General features: G+C 35.9%; 1 protein-coding gene across 1 annotated transcript in view; it reads left to right on the forward strand.

The window, feature by feature from the left end:
* Positions 1–18,565, forward strand: part of STPG2 (sperm tail PG-rich repeat containing 2) — a 377,601-nt gene that overhangs the window by 172,724 nt on the left and 186,312 nt on the right. The window contains exons 7-8 of the mRNA XM_003410448.3: positions 328–488; positions 3,617–3,727. Of these exons, the coding sequence (XP_003410496.2) occupies positions 328–488; positions 3,617–3,727 (272 nt within the window). The remainder of the gene's footprint in view (positions 1–327; positions 489–3,616; positions 3,728–18,565) is intronic.

An 18,565-nucleotide genomic window follows, 5' to 3' on the forward strand; every position in this document is an offset into this window, starting at 1 on the left:
TTGGATATTTGTAGTATAGACTTACCACTTGGTAGCTATGGTTCTTAACCTTCCCTAATGATTAAATAAAGTAAAATTAATAAAAAGATGCCTAATTTCAATTTATCCAGATGATTAACAGCAAAGTTATATTACTACAGTAACTGCTAAGACTTGTGTAATGTCAGATATTTCAAAGAAGATATTTCTAATTGACTGAATTTTACATATTTTAATATTTTTATTGGTGCTCTTTCTAAAAAAACTACTTAGTGTAAAATTTCTCAGTTCAAAAGAAGTAATTAAAGGAATGTTTATTCTTAGTTTTGATATTCTTCATAATTTTAGGTCCTGGGTTTTATAATATCTTAAATAGCACTATAGTTGACAATGTTAAAAATATCTGCTTGGAGAAAAAAGGGAAAAGTGCTTTTGGATCTTCTGTTCCTCGAACATTTTTCCTGGTTCAGAAAGAAACTCTTATTACTCCTGGTCCTGCTGATTATCAGGTAATATGTGAATACTAAAATAATATTTTAAAGCCTAATACCTAGTCCTTAGTGTGGTTCTTCAAATTACTTGTGATATATATGGCTCATTAGTATAAGTCATAATATTATTGAAATTATCTATATATGGTATCTTATGGTTTAAGACTAAAAATTAATTTGGTCCACAGCTGTTTTATAAATAAAATAAAATAAAATAAAATAAAATAAAATAAAATAAAATAAAATAAAATGGATCTCTCTTTTTTTTAAATGTCTTTGAAGATCTCATACCTACTTCTTTAAACACTTATCTTCACTTTAAAATTGCTTCACTATTTCGTGGGAGTGAATTTAGCTTCAGATGAGGTCTTCTTTAAGTTTTCTCTGATGCGTTACCATTTTTGTGGGGAAGTCTTACACATCTTTCATTAGATGCTTTTTGTCTTGTTTTTTTAAGTTCTATTGCGAATGGTGCCTTTTAATTTTTTTTGTTGTTAAGATTTCTGTTATTGTTACAAGGAAATATATCTTTTAGATTTGTTTCACTAAGAGTCCATAATTCTTGTCAAATTTAACGATTAATTTTTACTGATTTATTATTAGTTTCTTTTGGATTTTCCACAAGCAAAATTATGTCATCTGTGAATAATGTCAACTTAGTCTCTTTTTTTCCCCTCAAATCATTTCACTTTCTATATATTTTTCTGGCCTTACTGCACTTACTACTCCTCGAAGTAGAGTCGACCTTAATAACATGGATGGAGTCAAGCTTTTGGGACTTTCATTTACTGATGTAACACGACTCAAAATGAGAAGAAACGGCTGTAGACATCCATTAATAATATGAGTGTGGAATGTACGACAATGAATGTAGGAAAACTGGAACACATAAACATCGAAATCCAAAGCATTAGTGAGCTGAAATGGACTAGTATTGGCTACCTCGAATCAGACAATCATATTGTCTACCATGCCTAAAATGACATATTGAGGAGCAATGGCATCGTGTTCGTCGTCAAAAAGAACATTTCAAGACCTATTCTGAAGTACAATGCTGTCAGTGATAGGCTAATATCCATATGCCTACAAGGAAGACCAGTTAATACAACTGTTATTCACACTTATATACCAATTACTAAAGCCAAAGATGAAGAAATTAAAGAATTTTACTAACTTCTGCAGTCTGAAATTGATCAAACATGCAAACAAGATGCATTGATAATTACTGGAATTTGAAAGTTGGAAACAAAGAACAATGGTATTTGAAAATATGACTTTGGTTATAGAAAGGATGCCGGAGATCGCATCATAGAATTTTGCAAAACCAATGACTTTATTGCAAATACTATTTTTCACCAGCTAACCTTGCTGTATCCTTATATCCTTGCAAATATTTTAAGGGGAAACAGGCCGTATGTTTTGAGGCTCCTCAAATCTGTAATTTTGTCATTTTGGCCCAACAAAACCACAATAAACTGGTTTTTCAGTTTCTCAGCCTTTTGCCAGGCCTAAACCCAGATTCATATCCTGTGTTGCCTGTTATCAAAAAATGCACAGGGGAAATGTAGCTGCAGATTGATAGCTCACCTCTCAGAAGTTCTAACCTCTCCAGAATTTGAGATGCTTTTATCTGTGATTACAGCCTTGGGAACCCTGTGGGGCAGTTCTGCTCTGTCCTGTAGGGTCGCTATGAGTCAGAATTGATTTGATGGCAATGGATTTTTTTTTTTTTTTTTTGGTCTGTGATGCTTCCACAACTCTAAACTTTTAAACAAAGACTTTTATTTTATTTTATTTTTAATTTACTTCAGGCAGAAATGTGGTCTTCTGCAAACTACTCATTTCCTCTAAAGCCAAAGTCTTCCAATGAGTTATTCATTTCCTGGACTTGGTACTTTTTATGCTCTAAACAGTAAAAAATTACAAAATGCTTTAGAAATTCTCATGTTATAATTTTTATTATCACCTACATGGCTATAATAAAATTATTATAAAAGCAATTTTTTTTCAACTTCAGTAAATGTGCATAACAACCCTGTGAAATAGTGTTGGCTCAGATGCAATATACTTGAAGACTTTCATATTTTTACAAGATATGACTGTGATTGCCTGTTCTGCTTTGCAAGTGATAACATTTACTTATTTTCTTTTGCGTGGCTAAGTAGGAATTATATCATGAGGAAAAGAGTGGAAAAGGGTCAGCTTCAGCACTTGGGGTAGAGAGGCTGATAGTTTCAAAGATATAGTATACGAATGATGAGTTTTTAGGAGATGAATGTTACCAAAAATATAAGCAAATATGGAGAGAGATTGGACTATTTTCTGCTATGTATCACATTTTGAAATATGAAATATGAATATCAAATTCTGAAATAAAAACAGTGGGGTGCATAAAAACAGGAAAATAAATCCTCATCCTTTTTCTATATACAAAAAATGTTCCTGCTGGCTATACACTTCAAGTTACTAAAGTACTAGAAATGGCTAAATTGTGTGATGAATCAGAAAGAGTATAATATCATAAGGATTAATTGCTAATTAAATTTTTAGATCTCAGTCTCGGTTAGCTAATTAATACACATCTTCAATGCATATAAGGCATTTTGATATTTAAGAGAATATTTGTTATTTTTCTGAGAAATTTTGTTAATCCAGGATTGTCATGTAACCAAGTTAAATTATTATTATTATTATATTTTTATTCATGTATTGATGATCAGGTATTATCAAATAGTTCTATATAATTGGCCAAGTATCTTATGCTCATATATTATTGAGATCACTGTCTGCTGGTTATGAAACAGAACAAGAATTTATGTATGAATTTAATATTAGAGTATAGCTAATAATTCACTCTTAATATATTTAAACAGTGTATTTAGATCCATCTCATTTACCTAGCGGTTCATAGAATTAACTATTTTTCTATTTTAATATCTCATTGACTGAAAGGTTTTTACTTCCATATCCTATTTTAAGAATTTAACTTTTTAAGGAATATGTGTTTATCACTATTTAAAGATAGAGCAATATTGCTGAGCTTTGCTGCAAACTTATTATTTACAATGCCACTTGTATTGCTAAAAATAGTAAATGATACTCTTTTTTTCCCCTCCTTTTACACTAGTTCTTTTTTTTTTTAACATGCTTTTTGGAATTCACAGGTCAGTGGAAGTCCTGACAAACTACCTAACTTGACTAATCAATACGCTGCATTCTTGTCAAGAACAGAAAGAACTAATAAACTATTAAATACGGTAAGAAGACGCCTCTATAATCAAACCTATTTTTAATACTGGAATCCTGGATGGGATTGTATAATATAAACATTATATTAGGCCTGTGAGTGGTATTCTGGTAGCCTGCTGTGACATCTTTGGCTATTATGAACATGTCTATATTTTTAAAGTTCAACAAAATCTTTGAGGCTACGCAGAAGCTCAGCATTGCTCTGTGAGAGAGTATTACATGGAACATCCCCATAGGGTCAGAGAACATTCATTCTAAGGACATATAGGAAACTGAAACTTCCAGGGGTCGGAAGGTTTACTTTAGGTTTAAGCCAGTTTACTTGTAAATGTAATTTTTTTTTCCATTTCTAACTTGAATCCATCTGGAAACCTAAATCCTCAGTGAATTTTTCATTCCTGTTAATCTGCATTTTAAACGATGTTGATATATTTTCAAAAGAATTTCCATTTATTAAAGAAACGTCTCATATTGAGTAAACTGAAGATGGTAAAGTAGATGAAATTTAAAAATCAATACTTGACTATTTCATTCAGATTAAAAGATCATTAGTAAAAGATCAAAATAAAATTTACAGTTAAGACATTAGAGTTAATGATGGCACAATGTAGCCTTGTGTGCACAAGGTGTTGTTAAAATCAATTTGTGTAGAAATTGGACTACCATTGTAAGATGTTTTTAAAAATAACAAATTACAAAACAGGATCATCAACTAGGTTTTAAAATGCAGTCAATTAACCAGAGCAGTAGCATTGCTTGCTAACTGAGGCAATGCCAAGAATTGATGTGATATTTTCAATAGTAAAATAACTGGTACAAGATTGTTGTTAGGTTCTGTCCAGTTGGTTCCAACTCACAGTGACCCTGTGCACAACAGAACGAAACACTGCCCGGTCCTGAACCATCCTTACAATCATTGTTGTGCTTTGAGCCGATTGTTGCAGCCACTGTGCCAATCCACCTCGTTGAGGGTCTTCCTCTTTTCTGCTGATCCTGTACTCTGGCAAGCATGATGTCCTTCTTCAGGGACTGATCCCTCCTGACAACATGTCCAAAGTATGTAAGATACACTCTTGCTATCCTTGCTTCTAAGGAGAATTCTGGCTGCACTTCTTCCAGGACAGATTTGTTCGTTGTTTTGGCAGTCCATGGTATATTCAACCATTTCAGGAGGTAGCATATGATCAGGAACAGATGGTACAGAAAGAAGATGTCCAAGCTGCATTGAAGGCGTTAGCAAAAAACAAGGCTCCAGGAATTGATGGAATATCAATTGAGATGTTTCAACAAATGAGTGCAGCGTTGGAGGTGCTGTCTCGTCTATGCCAGGAAATTTGGAAGACATCTACCTGGCCAACTGACTGGAAGAAATCCATATTTATGCCTGTTTCCAAGGGAGGTGATCCAACCAAATGTGGAAATTATCAAACAATATCATTAATATAACACGCAAGGAAAACTTTGCTGAAGATCATTCAAAGGCAGCTGCAGCAGTATAACAATAGGGAACTGCCAGATAATCAGGCCAGTTCAGAAGAGGACGTGGAACTAGGCGTATCATTGCTGATGTCAGGTGGATCCTGGCTGAGAGCAGAGAATACCAGAGGATGTTTACCTGTGTTTCATTGACTATGCAAAGGCATTCGACTGTGTGGATCATAACAAATTATGGATAACATTTTGGAGAATGGGAATTCCAGAACACCTAATTGTGCTCATGAGATGACCTGTAAATAGATCAAGAGGCAGTTGTTCAGACAGAACAAGGGGATACTGAGTGGTTTAAAGTCAGGAAAGGTGTGAGTCAGGGTTGTATCCTTTCACCATACCTATTCAATCTGTATGCTGAGCAAATAATTCGAAAAGCTGATCTATATGAAGAAGAACGGAGGATCAGGATTGGAGGAAGACTCATTAACGACCTCTGATATACAGATGACACAACCTTGCTTGCTGAAAGTGAAGAGGACTTGAAGCATTTACTAATGAAGATCAAATACCACAGCCTTCAGCATGGATTACACTTCAACATAAAGATAACAAAAATCCTTGCAACTGGACCAATAAGCAACATCATGATAAATGGAGAAAAGGTTGAAGTTGCCAAGGATTTCATTTTACTTGGATCCATAGTCAACACCCATGGAAGCAGTGATCAAGAAATCAAAAGATGCATTGCATTGGACATACCTGCTGCAAAAGACCCCTTGAAGTATTGAAAAGCAAAGATGTCACCTTAAAGACTAAGGTGTTCCTGACCCTAGCTATGGTGTTTTTAATCTCATCATATGTTTGCAAAAGCTGGACAATTATTAAGGAAGACAGAAGAAGAATTGACACCTTCTAATTGTGGTGTTGGTGAAGAATATCGAATATACTATGGACTGCCAAAAGAATGAACAAATCTGTCTTGGAAGAAGTACAGCCAGAATGTTCCTTAGGAGCAAGGATGGCGAGACTGCATCTTTCATACTTTGGAAATGTTGTCAGGAGGGATCAGTCTCTGGGGAAGGACATGATGCTTGGCAAAAATACAGGATCAGGAAAAAAGAGAAAGATCCTCAACAAGATAGATTGACCCAGTGGCTCCAACAATGGGCTCAAGCATAACAATGATTGTGAGCATGGTGCAGGATCAGGCAGTGTTTTGTTCTGTCGTACATAGGGTAGCTATGGACCAACTCAATGGCACCTAACAACAACAACAACAAATGAAATGTGACAGTACAATAAATGATTTTTGTGACTTAAAACACAGGAGATATGAATGTCTTAAGATCTCAGACATTGTAAAGGATAGAACTTTTTTTTTTTGTTATTAACTTTTATTGAGCTTCAAGTGAACGTTTACAAATCAAGTCAGTCTGTCACATATAAGTTAATATACATCTTACTCCTTACTCTCACTTGCTCTCCCCTGATGTGTCAGCCCTTCCAGTCTCTCCTTTCGTGAAAACTTTGCCAGCTTCCAACTCTCTCTATCCTCCCATCCCTCCTCTAGACAGGAGATGCCAAGACAGTTTCAAGTGTCCACCTGATATAATTAGCTCACTCTTCATCAGCATCTCTCTCCCACCCACTGTCCAGTCCCTTTCATGTCTGATGAATTGTCTTCGGGGATGGTTCCCGTCCTGTGCCAACAGAAGGTTTGGGGACCGTGACCGCCGGGATTCCCCTAGTCACAGCCAGACCATTAAGTATGGTCTTTTTATGAAAATTTGGGGTCTGCATCCCACTGATCTCCTGCTCCCTCAGGGGTTCTCTAGGTTTTTTACTGATTAACTAGTAGATAAGAACTGCTTTAGGTGAAGGGAAGGACAACACTCAATACATGGGAGGTCAGTTCAATTGGACTGGACCAAAAGCAAAGAAGTTTCCGGGATAAAATGAATGCTTCAAAGGTCAGCGGAGCAAAGGCGGGGGTTTGGGGACCATGGTTTAAGGGGACTTCTAAGTCAATTGGCAAAATAATTCTATTTTGAAAACATTCTGCATCCCACTTTGAAATGTGACGTCTGGGGTCTTAAATGCTAACAAGCGGCCATCTAAGATGCATCAATTGGTCTCAACTCACCTGGAGCAAAGGAAAATGAAGAACACCAAGGTCACACGACAACTAAGAGCCCGAGGGACAGAAAGGGCCACATGAACCAGAGACCTACATCATCCTGAGACCAGAAGAACTAGTTGGTGCCCGGCCACAATCGATGACTGCCCTGACAGGGAGCACAACAGAGAACCCCTGAGGGAGCAGGAGATCAGTGGGATGCAGACCCCAAATTCGCATAAAAAGACCATACTTAATGGTCTGACTGAGACTAGAGGAATCCCGGCGGCCATGGTCCCCAGACCTTCTGTTGGCACAGGACAGGAACCATCCCCGAAGACAACTCATCAGACATGAAAGGGACTGGACAGTGGGTGGGAGAGAGATGCTGATGAAGAGTGAGCTAATTATATCAGGTGGACACTTGAGACTGTGTTGGCATCTCCTGTCTGGAGTGGGGATGGGAGGATAGAGAGAGTGGGAAGCTGGCAAAATTGTCAGGAAAGGAGAGACTGGAAGGGCTGACTCATTAGGGGGAGAGCAAGCGGGAGTACGGAGTAAGATGTATGTAAACTTATATGTGACAGACTGACTTGATTTGTAAACGTTCACTTGAAGCTCAATAAAAGTTAATAAAAAATAAATAAAATTTTGCACTTCCATGTGTTTTATGAATAAAATCTGTCCTAACTTTGAAGGGGCCACAATAGCAAAATGATACATATTCTATGTTGTCTCTGAGACTTCAATTATGCTACATCTGTGGCATCCCAATCTGATTCCTATGTTTTATATGAAACAATCCCTGTTTAGTAGTTTATGTGGGGGTTAAAAGAGTGAAAGATTAAAAATAATGTGGAGATGATCATCCAAGTACCTTCAGTGCTGCCATTTAAGGTCCTTGACGACAACATGACTACATAGACCACCTATATGTATGGTGTAAGTATGGTGTAATAATGGTATTAATGCCTAATGCCTTTAAAACCTCTTTACAATAAATTCCTGACTAATGAAATATGGCATTTAGAAATTGACTTCAAATGCCCAGTTGGCTTACTTAAGATGCACATATCTATTAAGAATAAATCTTTTTTCAATATATTTAAAGATATGAAAATTCACATCTATTTTCAGTATTACCTTCACTGTTGCTGTAGCCTGTGATGCTAAATTCATTTACAGAAATCTGAAATCACTGATATGGCTAACAGTTATCTTTTGCTCAATTTTGGACATTAAAATTTTATTTTATGCAAAATGTATGCTAACAGTCCTGTTAGGGATTAAAAAAATATTTTATTGTTTTAGGTGAAAGTTTACACAGCAGATTAGTTTCCCATTTAACAATTTTTATACAAATAGCTTTGTGATATTGGTTACAATTTTCACGATGTGGTATCAGTTATCTATTGCTACATAACAAATTTAGTGGCTCTCTTAGTTTCCTGGTGCTGCTGTAACAGAAATACCATGTCTTTAAAGAACAGAAATTTATTTTCTCACAGTTCTGGAGGCTAAAAGTCCAAATCAGGGCCTTGGTCATGTTGATCCCTTCCTTGTTGGTAGCCCCAGGCATTTCTTGGTGATCCTCACATGGCATTTGTCTTTCCTAGTTTGTGTATATATTTCTGTGTGTCTATGCTTTTTTTTTGAAACATTTGATTGTGGTTTAGGTGATAGTTCACAGACCAAATTAGTTTCCCATTCAACAATTTATACACAGCTTGTTTTGTGACATTGGTTGCTATCTCCTCAATATGTCAGCACTTTCCCCACTTCCTTCCTGGGGTCCTTGCTTTCGTATGCCCAACTTTCCTACGTTCTAAACTTTTCTTGTGGGAAAATACTGCCCCTTTGGCCTTGTATGGTTAGTTGTTCTGGGGGAGCATGTTCTTCAAGGGTGTTGTTCACTTTATAGGCCTGTCTACTGTTTGGCTGGAAGGTAATCTCCAGGAATGGTTTCAGTTTCAAGTTTGAAGGGTAACTAAGGACTGGTGAGAAATTTTTAGGGGCAGAAAAATTCATTTTTATCATTACGAATGTCTAGCGAGAAAAGGCATTTTTCCATAACATTTAAAATATAGTCACTAAGTAACATCATATTAATATCACCAACACGTGTATACAGAGAACAAATTTGGAAAACTATGGTAGGTTCGTATAAGTTAAAATGATATCAGTAGAAAAATGGAAAAGGAGGGGAAAGGAAGGATAGTAAAAAAGTCCAGAGATGTGAAGAGGAGTATAAAGAAGAGAGACAATGGGAAAAAGAACTACTCATGTTTTCTTCTGTCATTAATTTCTAGTTTCATACCATTATGGTCAGAGAAAATACTTTGTATGATTTCAGTTTTCTTAAATTTACTGAGGCTTGTTTTGTGGTCTAACATCTGGCCTATCCTGGAGAATGACCTGTGTGCACTGGAGAAGAATATGTATTGTGCTGTTGTTGGGTGGAGTATTCTGTAAACATCTAGTAAGTCTAGTTTGTTTATCACGTCATGCAGGTCTTCTGTTTCCTTATTGACCTTCTTTCTAGATGTTCTGTGCATTATTGAGAGTGGTGTATTGAGGTTTTCCACTATCGTTGCAGAACTGTCTATTTTTTCCTTTCAGATCTTTCAGTATTTGCTTTATGTATTTGGGTGCTCCTGTATTATGTACATATATTTTTATAATTGCTATCTCTTTTTGAGGAGTTGATCCTTTTATCATTAGATAATCTTCTTGTTTGTCTCTTATAACAGATTTTGCCTTGGAGTCTATTTTCTCTGATACTAGGATCATTACTCCTGCTCTCATTTGTTTACTATTTGCATGGAATATTTTTTTCTATCCTTTCATTTTTAATCTACTTGTGTCTTTGAGCGGAAGATATGTTTTTATCATATAGATGGATCATATTTTTTTTATCCATTCTGCTACACTTTGCCTTTTGATTGGAGCATTTAGTTCATTTACATTACTTTAATTAATGGTAAGGAAGGACTACCTTTTGCTACTTGTTTTTTGTGTAACTTATGCCTTCTTTGACCTTTTTTTTTTTTTAACCTCAATTGCTACTAATTTTTGTATTTTGCTGCTTTGTTGTAGCGAGCTATTTTGATTCACTTCTCCATTTCTTTTGTGCTTGTGTGTATGTGTGTGTGATATCACAGCCTGGGTTAAACCGATACCAACTTAACTTCAACAAGGTATAAAAACTCTATACTCAGGTTTTTGCGCCCCATTTATGTTGTTGTTATCTCAATCACATCTTTATGTATCATGTACCCTATAACATAGATTTATACTTTTGTATATATGTATATGTGAGTATATATATAACCCACTGCCGTCGAGTTATATGTATATATAATTATTTCAGTTATCAAGTAAGAATACCTTAAAACTTGCCCTTATTTTTGCCCATGAAATTTCCTTTACCAGAGATCTTTTGATATGCAGCTTCAAGTTTCTTTTTAATGTCCTTTTTTTCTGCTCTGTCTAAAGGACTCCTTTTAGTATTTCTTTAGGAGTGGCCTTGTGGAGATGAATTCCTGAAGCTTTTGTTTGTCTGTGAATGTCTTAATTTCACCATTATTCTTGAAGGACAGTTTCACCAGATCAAGTATATCCTTTTATCGTTAAGAATATAAAGCAGGGGTTGCTTTTTTGAGTAGTACCTTACCTCAAAGAAAGAGTATATTTAACTATAAAATATTGAATGAGCCTGAGAGAGATGAAATGCTTTTCAAGTTGGCATATAATCGAAATGAAACACTTGATATTGTTTACATAAAAGTGACTAGAAAAAGCATTTATACTTTGCACCTAGTCTAATTGCAGTGTTTCTGTGCCTAGGATTTCTGAGATCCAAGACTTTTTTGAGGTAATTTCTCTCTTCTGTATCAATATGGTTTGTTAGGTGTATCTTTACATGTATATACATTTTTGTTGTGGATTGAATTGTGTCCCCCAAATATATGTGTTGTAAATCCTAACCTCTCTGCCTATGGTTATAATCACATTTGGGAATGTGTTGTCTGTTAATGTTAATAAGGCAGAATTAGTCAATCTCTTATAAAATATAAAAGGAGCAGATCAAGCGAGCCAGGTTGGGGGAAGATAGATTTCATGCCACATGAAGATCACCAGGGAGCCGAGGAACAAGGACCTCCCCCAGAACAGAGAGACAGAGAGGGAGACAGAGACAGAGACAGAGAGAGACAGAGACAGAGAGAGAGAAAGACTTCCTTGGAGCTGGCACCCTGAATTTGGACTTTTAGCCTCCTAACCTGTGAGAAACTAAATTTTTGTTTGTTAAAGCCACCCACTTGTGATATTTCTGTTATAGCAACACTAGATAACTAAAAAAAAAACCAAACCCAGTGCCGTCGAGTCGACTCCAACTCATAGCAAACTAAGACAACTTTTAATCTTAAATTCATTGTATTTATTTGAAAATGCTACTTTGCGTGTTATTTAAATTTTCCATCATATTTTAAATTTTTCTTAGCCAAGTGAGATAGATCATGCTCTTACATAAAGAAAATGGAAAAAAAGAAAGTCTTAATTATTATCTAGTGTTGAATTTGCATTGTGATTTTTTAAATTTGTTCTACTGTTTCTAAAACTCTTTCTGACCTAGCACTTTACTTTCCTCGGGATCATCTCGCCTGTGCTTTGTGTAGGTTAGTATAGTATAGTGATGGCAGTCCGCTGTTCCTGTGCTTCTTATTGTGCTTCAGAGAATCCTTAGGTTAGTTTTGTTTGCCTTAGAAGTTATTTTTAGGAATATATAATAAGCATCAAGTTAACTTAACTGAGATAAGAATTTGCTCTCAGGTAAAGGATTACTATTTAAATACCCTATACAGAGGAAGATTTTCTTGCATGTTTTTATCAAGTATTGTATATCCAGTTCAAATAAGTCATTTCAAAGATTTAATCTTGCATGTATAAGTCTAATCTCATAACTGTGGTACCTTTTGAAGATTTTGTTTTTAGCACTATGTTCTAAAAGTATAGGTGAGTTTGAATATTCTCATGATTTGCAATTTTGTTATTTTTGATTAAAATAAACACTCAAAATCAGTAAGCAACCTAAAAGTAATATTTTTATAAATATTACAATTTTTCTTTAACTTGCTCATTTAAATTTGGTTACTAAATTTGAAATATTCACACTTAAATTTCAAAGTTAGCATCAGATTTTTATCGAACATTTTGGGTTTTATGTGTGTACTAGAAAGTTTGAAAAATTTGTAACATATTGATTTTGTCTTATTTTGTTACATTTAACAACATGATGAATGCGTCTATATTGAATGAGATTTTTGTTATTTAGCCCATAGCATATAGATGAATGAACCAATATTAATAATCCTTGGGAAGATACAGAACTTGAAATTATCTGTCACTATACATTATAACCTTAATAGAGAGTTTCAGGCTACTCTCTGCTCACTGCACTCCTGAGGTGTAGGAGCTCTTCCAATGGTCAAGGGCACAGTAGGTCATTTTGGCACTGGCCCACACTCTCTCGACCTCTAACGTGTCCAACTTCGTAGTTGACATCCCTACCTGAATTTCTAGTAGATATTATTTCTAATTTTACTTTACCCCAAACGAGTCAATCCTTTCACTTGTTTATTTATGCTAATTTAGGACAAATGTGTATACATTCTGTAAAACATAACACACTGATGAACTTATGCAGAGAAAGTTTTGAAGGAAGAAAACTTTGAGATTATTCTTAAAGTTAATTTAATGGGTTGGGAGAGATGAACAAAAAAAGAATCATTTGTTAACTTCCCAGGACAGTTACTTATCATTTTTCATTTCCTTATCCTGTTTCTATTATGACTGTCTGGATTTCCCTTGAAGCTTCAATTTTGCAAATTCCCTTCAGGATGAAGCTTATTTTGAATATTATTATAAAATATCTGCTATATTGTCACTATTCTTGGCAGGTACACACCATTGTGAATTTATTTTGAAAAACAGCTATTTGTTAGAAGCTAAAACACACTTAATCATAAAGGTACTCCTTTCCTCTTTAGCATTTTGTTATTGGGTCATTATTACAACTAGATTTTTCCATTTACTGGCATATCCAAAATTATATGCCAATTGGTTAGGCCAGTGTTTCTCAGCCTGGCTTAAAAAGTTACTTAGAATCATCTAGAAATCTTAAAAAAAAATACCAATGTCATGGTCCTGTTTCAGATGTTATAAGTTTATTGTTGTGGGGTAGAACTAAAGTATTTGTATTTGCTCAAGTTCCCAAAAATATTAAGACAGGTGCACGTTGAACACCACTGACTTGAAATATCCTATGATTTACACTCAACTTTATTAATGTTAGCCCTCCCTTACTCTCTAATTACTGCCAAGAACTTTTCTGTTTGCTCATTCACTCATTCATTCAAACATTCAAAACATACTTGTTGAGAGTCTACTATGAGCAATTCTAGGTGCTAGGAATATAAAACCCATTGCCGTCGCGAGACGATTCCGACTCATTGCAACCCTATAGGATAGAATGGACCTGCCTCATACAGTTTCCAAAGAGTGCCTGGTGGATTCGAACTGCTGACCTTCTGTTTAACAGCTGTAGCTCTTAACCAGTATGGCACCAGGGTTTCCACACAGAGGTGAACAAAACATACATGATATTTGCCCTCATGAAATTAATATTTTACTGCAGAGGAGAAAGACAGTAAATGAAAAACTAAATAAGTGAATTTTTGTTGGCATTAAGAGTCAAGAAGAAAATAAACAGGATGCTGTGAAAAAGAGAAATGGCCTAGTTATGTGGTGGATTGACACCTTAGATAGGGAAATGATGTTTGAGTTGAGATCTGAAGACGGAAAAGAAGCCAGTGGTGAGAAGAGGCGAAGGTAAACTGATCCAGACAGAAGTCTATAGCACCAGAGAGAGCTCTAAGGAGGGAAGGAAAGACTTGGCACATATGAGGACCAGAAGGGAAACCAGATGGGTGACTTTCAGATAAGAAAAATCAGATCTCATTTGAATCATGTTCCCCCAAAGGTAATGTGTCATTTCTGTCTGGCTGATTACAAGATTTTTTTTTCCCGTCTTTAATTTTTAGAAAGTTTTGATTTACTCTGGTTTATCTTGTTTGAGGTTCTTGAAACCATAGTTTTATACCTTTTGTCAAATTTTGGAAGTTTTTAGCCATTATTGTGTGAAATATTTTTTTAGCCCTGAACTCTTTCTCCTTTTCTTTTGAGACCCTGATAACACAAATGTTAGACTTTTTGGTATGTTCCCATAGGTCGCTGAGATTTTTTTTTTTGCCATCAATAAGGAAATTACTTGTTTTTTAAAAATCCAAATTCTGACATTGTTCAGAAAAATTTAGCAAATTAATTAATTGTTATAAAGTTGCTAAAACTTGTTCACTGAGACATTTTGACTTGTATCATTGCTTTATGTCCTCACATTTATGTTAAAAATTGACATGTAAATGAAAATGAGAAAACTACCAATACCTGGTTTCTGTCCTCTATTTTTCCATTTGTAATCAGATACTTAGGTACCTTTTGACTCCATGGGAAAAAAATGTCTAACGTTCAGAACTACCAGTAACAAGAAGAAGTTAATTTTTCTTTTCCTTTTTTTTTGAGAATGAAATATTTCATAGCATAGCAAATTCTTAAGTGTGTTCTCCACCTATGCGGCATGCTAGCTAGATGTCTTTTGGCACAACTGTTACATGTTTGGGATGGATAGGACACAGGTTGATGTCTTCAAAAATGCCAACCAGATAGACGTCACTTGCTTCTTGCAAAGTACGAATAGCTGCATTCTGGAAGTGCAGGTCTATTTTGAAATCCTGAGCAATTTCTCACCCCAGATGCCAGAAGGAAAGTTTGTGAATCAGTTGTTCAGTGGACTTCTGATAGCCTCTAATTTCATGGAGTGCCATAGTACCAGGCCTGTCCCAGTGCTATCGAGTCAATTCCGACTCATAGAGACCCTGCAGAATAAAGTAGAACTTACCCCATAGGGTTCCCAAGGCTGTAAATCTTTTTTAGAGAAGCAGACTGGCACATCTTTGTCCTGTGGAGTGGCTGGTGGGTTTGAACAATCAACCTTTTGGTTAGCAGCTGAGCACTTTAAGCACTGTGCCACCAGGGCTCCTACCAGACCTGTTAATAAGAGATCTCTTCACCCCTCCAATAGAGGATGAACTCTTGAGAGTGGTTTTTGTAGACAGTGGCTTCCTGGATCCTTTACCAGCAGTGGTTTTGCAGGCAGACCACTTTGTGTGAGCTGTGGTATAGAGACCTTACTTACCCACCTTCTCCTCTGGCTGGAGCTCAGCGAGCTGGAGACAATACTGGCCCTGTTAATTTTTAAAATCCATTTTTTTCCTTTTGTTGTTCTTATTGAATAATTTCTCTTGACCTATGTTCAGATTTACCGATTTTTTCCTCTGTCATCTCCATTCTGCCATTTAGCCCATTAAGTGTGTTTTTTATTTCAGTTATTATATTTTTCCATGATAAAATTTTCATTTGATGTTTCTATGTATCTTCTAGATATTTGCTAAGAGTTTTCAATTTGTTTAAAGAATGTCACGATTGCTTGTTGGAGCTTTTGTATGATAACCTGTTTTAAAATCATCATCATGAGATAATTCCAACATCTGTTCCATCTTGATGTTATCATTTGTTGATTATCTTATTTGATATGAAATTTTCCTTGTTCTTGGTGAGCCATTTTATGTTTTCAGAATTAAGTTATGAAATTCTAGTTTCTACTTAAATCTTCTATTTTAGCAGACAGCTAATTTGGGTTTAGAACACACATCTTGGGTCACTCTTGTGGGTTGTGATTCTATGTCAATTTAGTTTTAAAAGCCTTTTCAGTGATATTTTATTCTTTCCTCTTTGGGTGCTACACAGTGGTCCATTTGAAACCTCGACATTGTTTCACATCATATTTCTATTCTCAATGCTTTTGCTTTGTTGATTTTGCTTGGTGTCACCCACGAGCCGCTTGGGGTTATACCAAGAACTTCATACACTGATTTAAACAGTCTTTTTCTTCCGGTTCCTCCTTTCCACAATTCTTCTCACTTACGCACACACTTTAGCTAGGAGGAAGCAAGGTCCTGCCTTTTTGGTGTCAGTACTGAATCCAGGGTGAGATTGTTTGACAAGGCCCTGCCCCATAGTCTCTGCACCACCTAGTGGGGAGTGGAAGTGGTGCTGTCTTACTGGTATAGGCATGGATGGTCAACAGGGCTCAGCCGCAGTCTCTGCAGCACCTGATGGAGAAGAAGCAGGGTGCAGCTTCTCTGGAGGAGAGCAGATATAATCAAATGTCTTGCAGGCCTTTCTTCTTTCGGGTTCTATGGTTAGGCAGAGCAGGTTTTCTGTGGCCTTTTCTCCCGCTTTCTGTATCTCCTGATGTGTCCAGGTTGTGAGCTACTCTAGTGTCAAGGCTAGGAGACCTAAGAGGAAAGGAACCTCAGAGAACTCACTTTCAAGTCTTCCTTGAGTCCTGAGGTTCCCAGCCAGTCCGCTTGATTTTCTTCATCTTGCGGAGTCTTCCGGTAGCTGTATTTTGTTGAGGGGTTTTAATTGTAATTAGCAGGAGGATTACGGTGGAATGTGCTTATTCTAACTTGTGTGGAACTAGAAGTTCTCCATTTACTTTCCACAGTTCTCAGATAGCTGCTCCATGCAGTCAGTCCAGGGTTCTTAGATGCATCAGGTGGGAGAGGTGGGTTGTGCTTAACTTATCTTGACCAAAATGAAAACTCTCCTTTTTTTTTTTTTTAATGCTAATGTATAACATATATATTTTTAAATTTTATTTTACATTGTTTGTTGCTGGTTCTTTGAAATGCATTATTGCTTATTGGCCTTCCATCCAGTGATTTTGCCTAATTCACCTATTAATTCTAATAGTTAATTTGTAGTTTACTTTAGATTATTTGTGTATAAAATCATATAATCTTTGGAAAATGACTGTTTTATTTCTCCCTCTGCAATCCCTATGCCTATTATTATTATTTTTTGGTGTACTGGTACTGACTAGGACCTACAGTCAAATGTTGAATGAAAATGGCGAGAATGAACATTCTTATTTTGTTTCTGAATTTAGGGGAAGCGTTTCAGTATTTCACTATATTGTATAATATACTTAGTAATTTTGTAAAAAGATTGTTAATCATTTAAATAGGTTGTCTTATTTTGCTAAGCATTTATATTAGGAATGTGTACTAAATATTATTAAGTATTTTTTTAACATCTATTGGGATGCTCATCATTTTTCTTTATTTTCTTCATGTCTTAGATTGTACTGATTGATATATGAATATTAATCATTCTTATATATTTGGAATAAAAACCTTTTGTTCACCATGTATTATACTTCAATATGTCACAAACTTTATTTGCTAATATTTTATTTAAGATTTTTACTTCTGTGTTCATGGGAGAGATTAGTCTGTAATTTTCCTTTCTAGTAGTTTCACTGTCAGGCTTTGAAGTAATTAATAGTTATGGTTATCTCATAAAGTCACTTGATAAGTGTTACCTCTTTTCCTATTTTTTAGAACAATTTGCTTAAGATTGGTGTTTTTTCTTTAATGTTTCCTGAATTTACCAGTGAAGCCATGTAAGGCTATCATTTTTTTTTTTAATTAATTTTTATTGAGCTTCAAGTGAACGTTTACAAATGAAGTCAGACTGTCACATATAAGTTTATATACATCTTACTCCGTACTTCCACTTGCTCTCCCCCTAATGAGTCAGCCCTTCCAGTCTCTCCTTTCGTGACAATTTTGCCAGCTTCCCACTCTCTCTATCCTCCCATCCCCACTCCAGACAGGAGATGCCAACACAGTCTCAAGTGTCCACCTGATATAATTAGCTCACTCTTCATCAGCATCTCTCTCCTACCCACTGTCCAGTCCCTTTCATGTCTGATGAGTTGTCTTCGGGGATGGTTCCTGTCCTGTGCCAACAGAAGGTTTGGGGACCATGACCGCCGGGATTCCTCTAGTCTCAGTCAGACCATTAAGTATGGTCTTTTTATGCGAATTTGGGGTCTGCATCCCACTGATCTCCTGCTCCCTCAGGGGTTCTCTGTTGTGCTCCCTGTCAGGGCAGTCATCGATTGTGGCCGGGCACCAACTAGTTCTTCTGGTCTCAGGATGATGTAGGTCTCTGGTTCATGTGGCCCTTTCTGTCTCTTGGGCTCTTAGTTGTCGTGTGACCTTGGTGTTCTTCATTCTCCTTTGCTCCAGGTGAGTTGAGACCAATTGATGCA

The sequence above is a fragment of the Loxodonta africana genome, chromosome 5 (genome assembly GCF_030014295.1).
Source record: "Loxodonta africana isolate mLoxAfr1 chromosome 5, mLoxAfr1.hap2, whole genome shotgun sequence".
Lineage (NCBI taxonomy): Eukaryota > Metazoa > Chordata > Mammalia > Proboscidea > Elephantidae > Loxodonta > Loxodonta africana.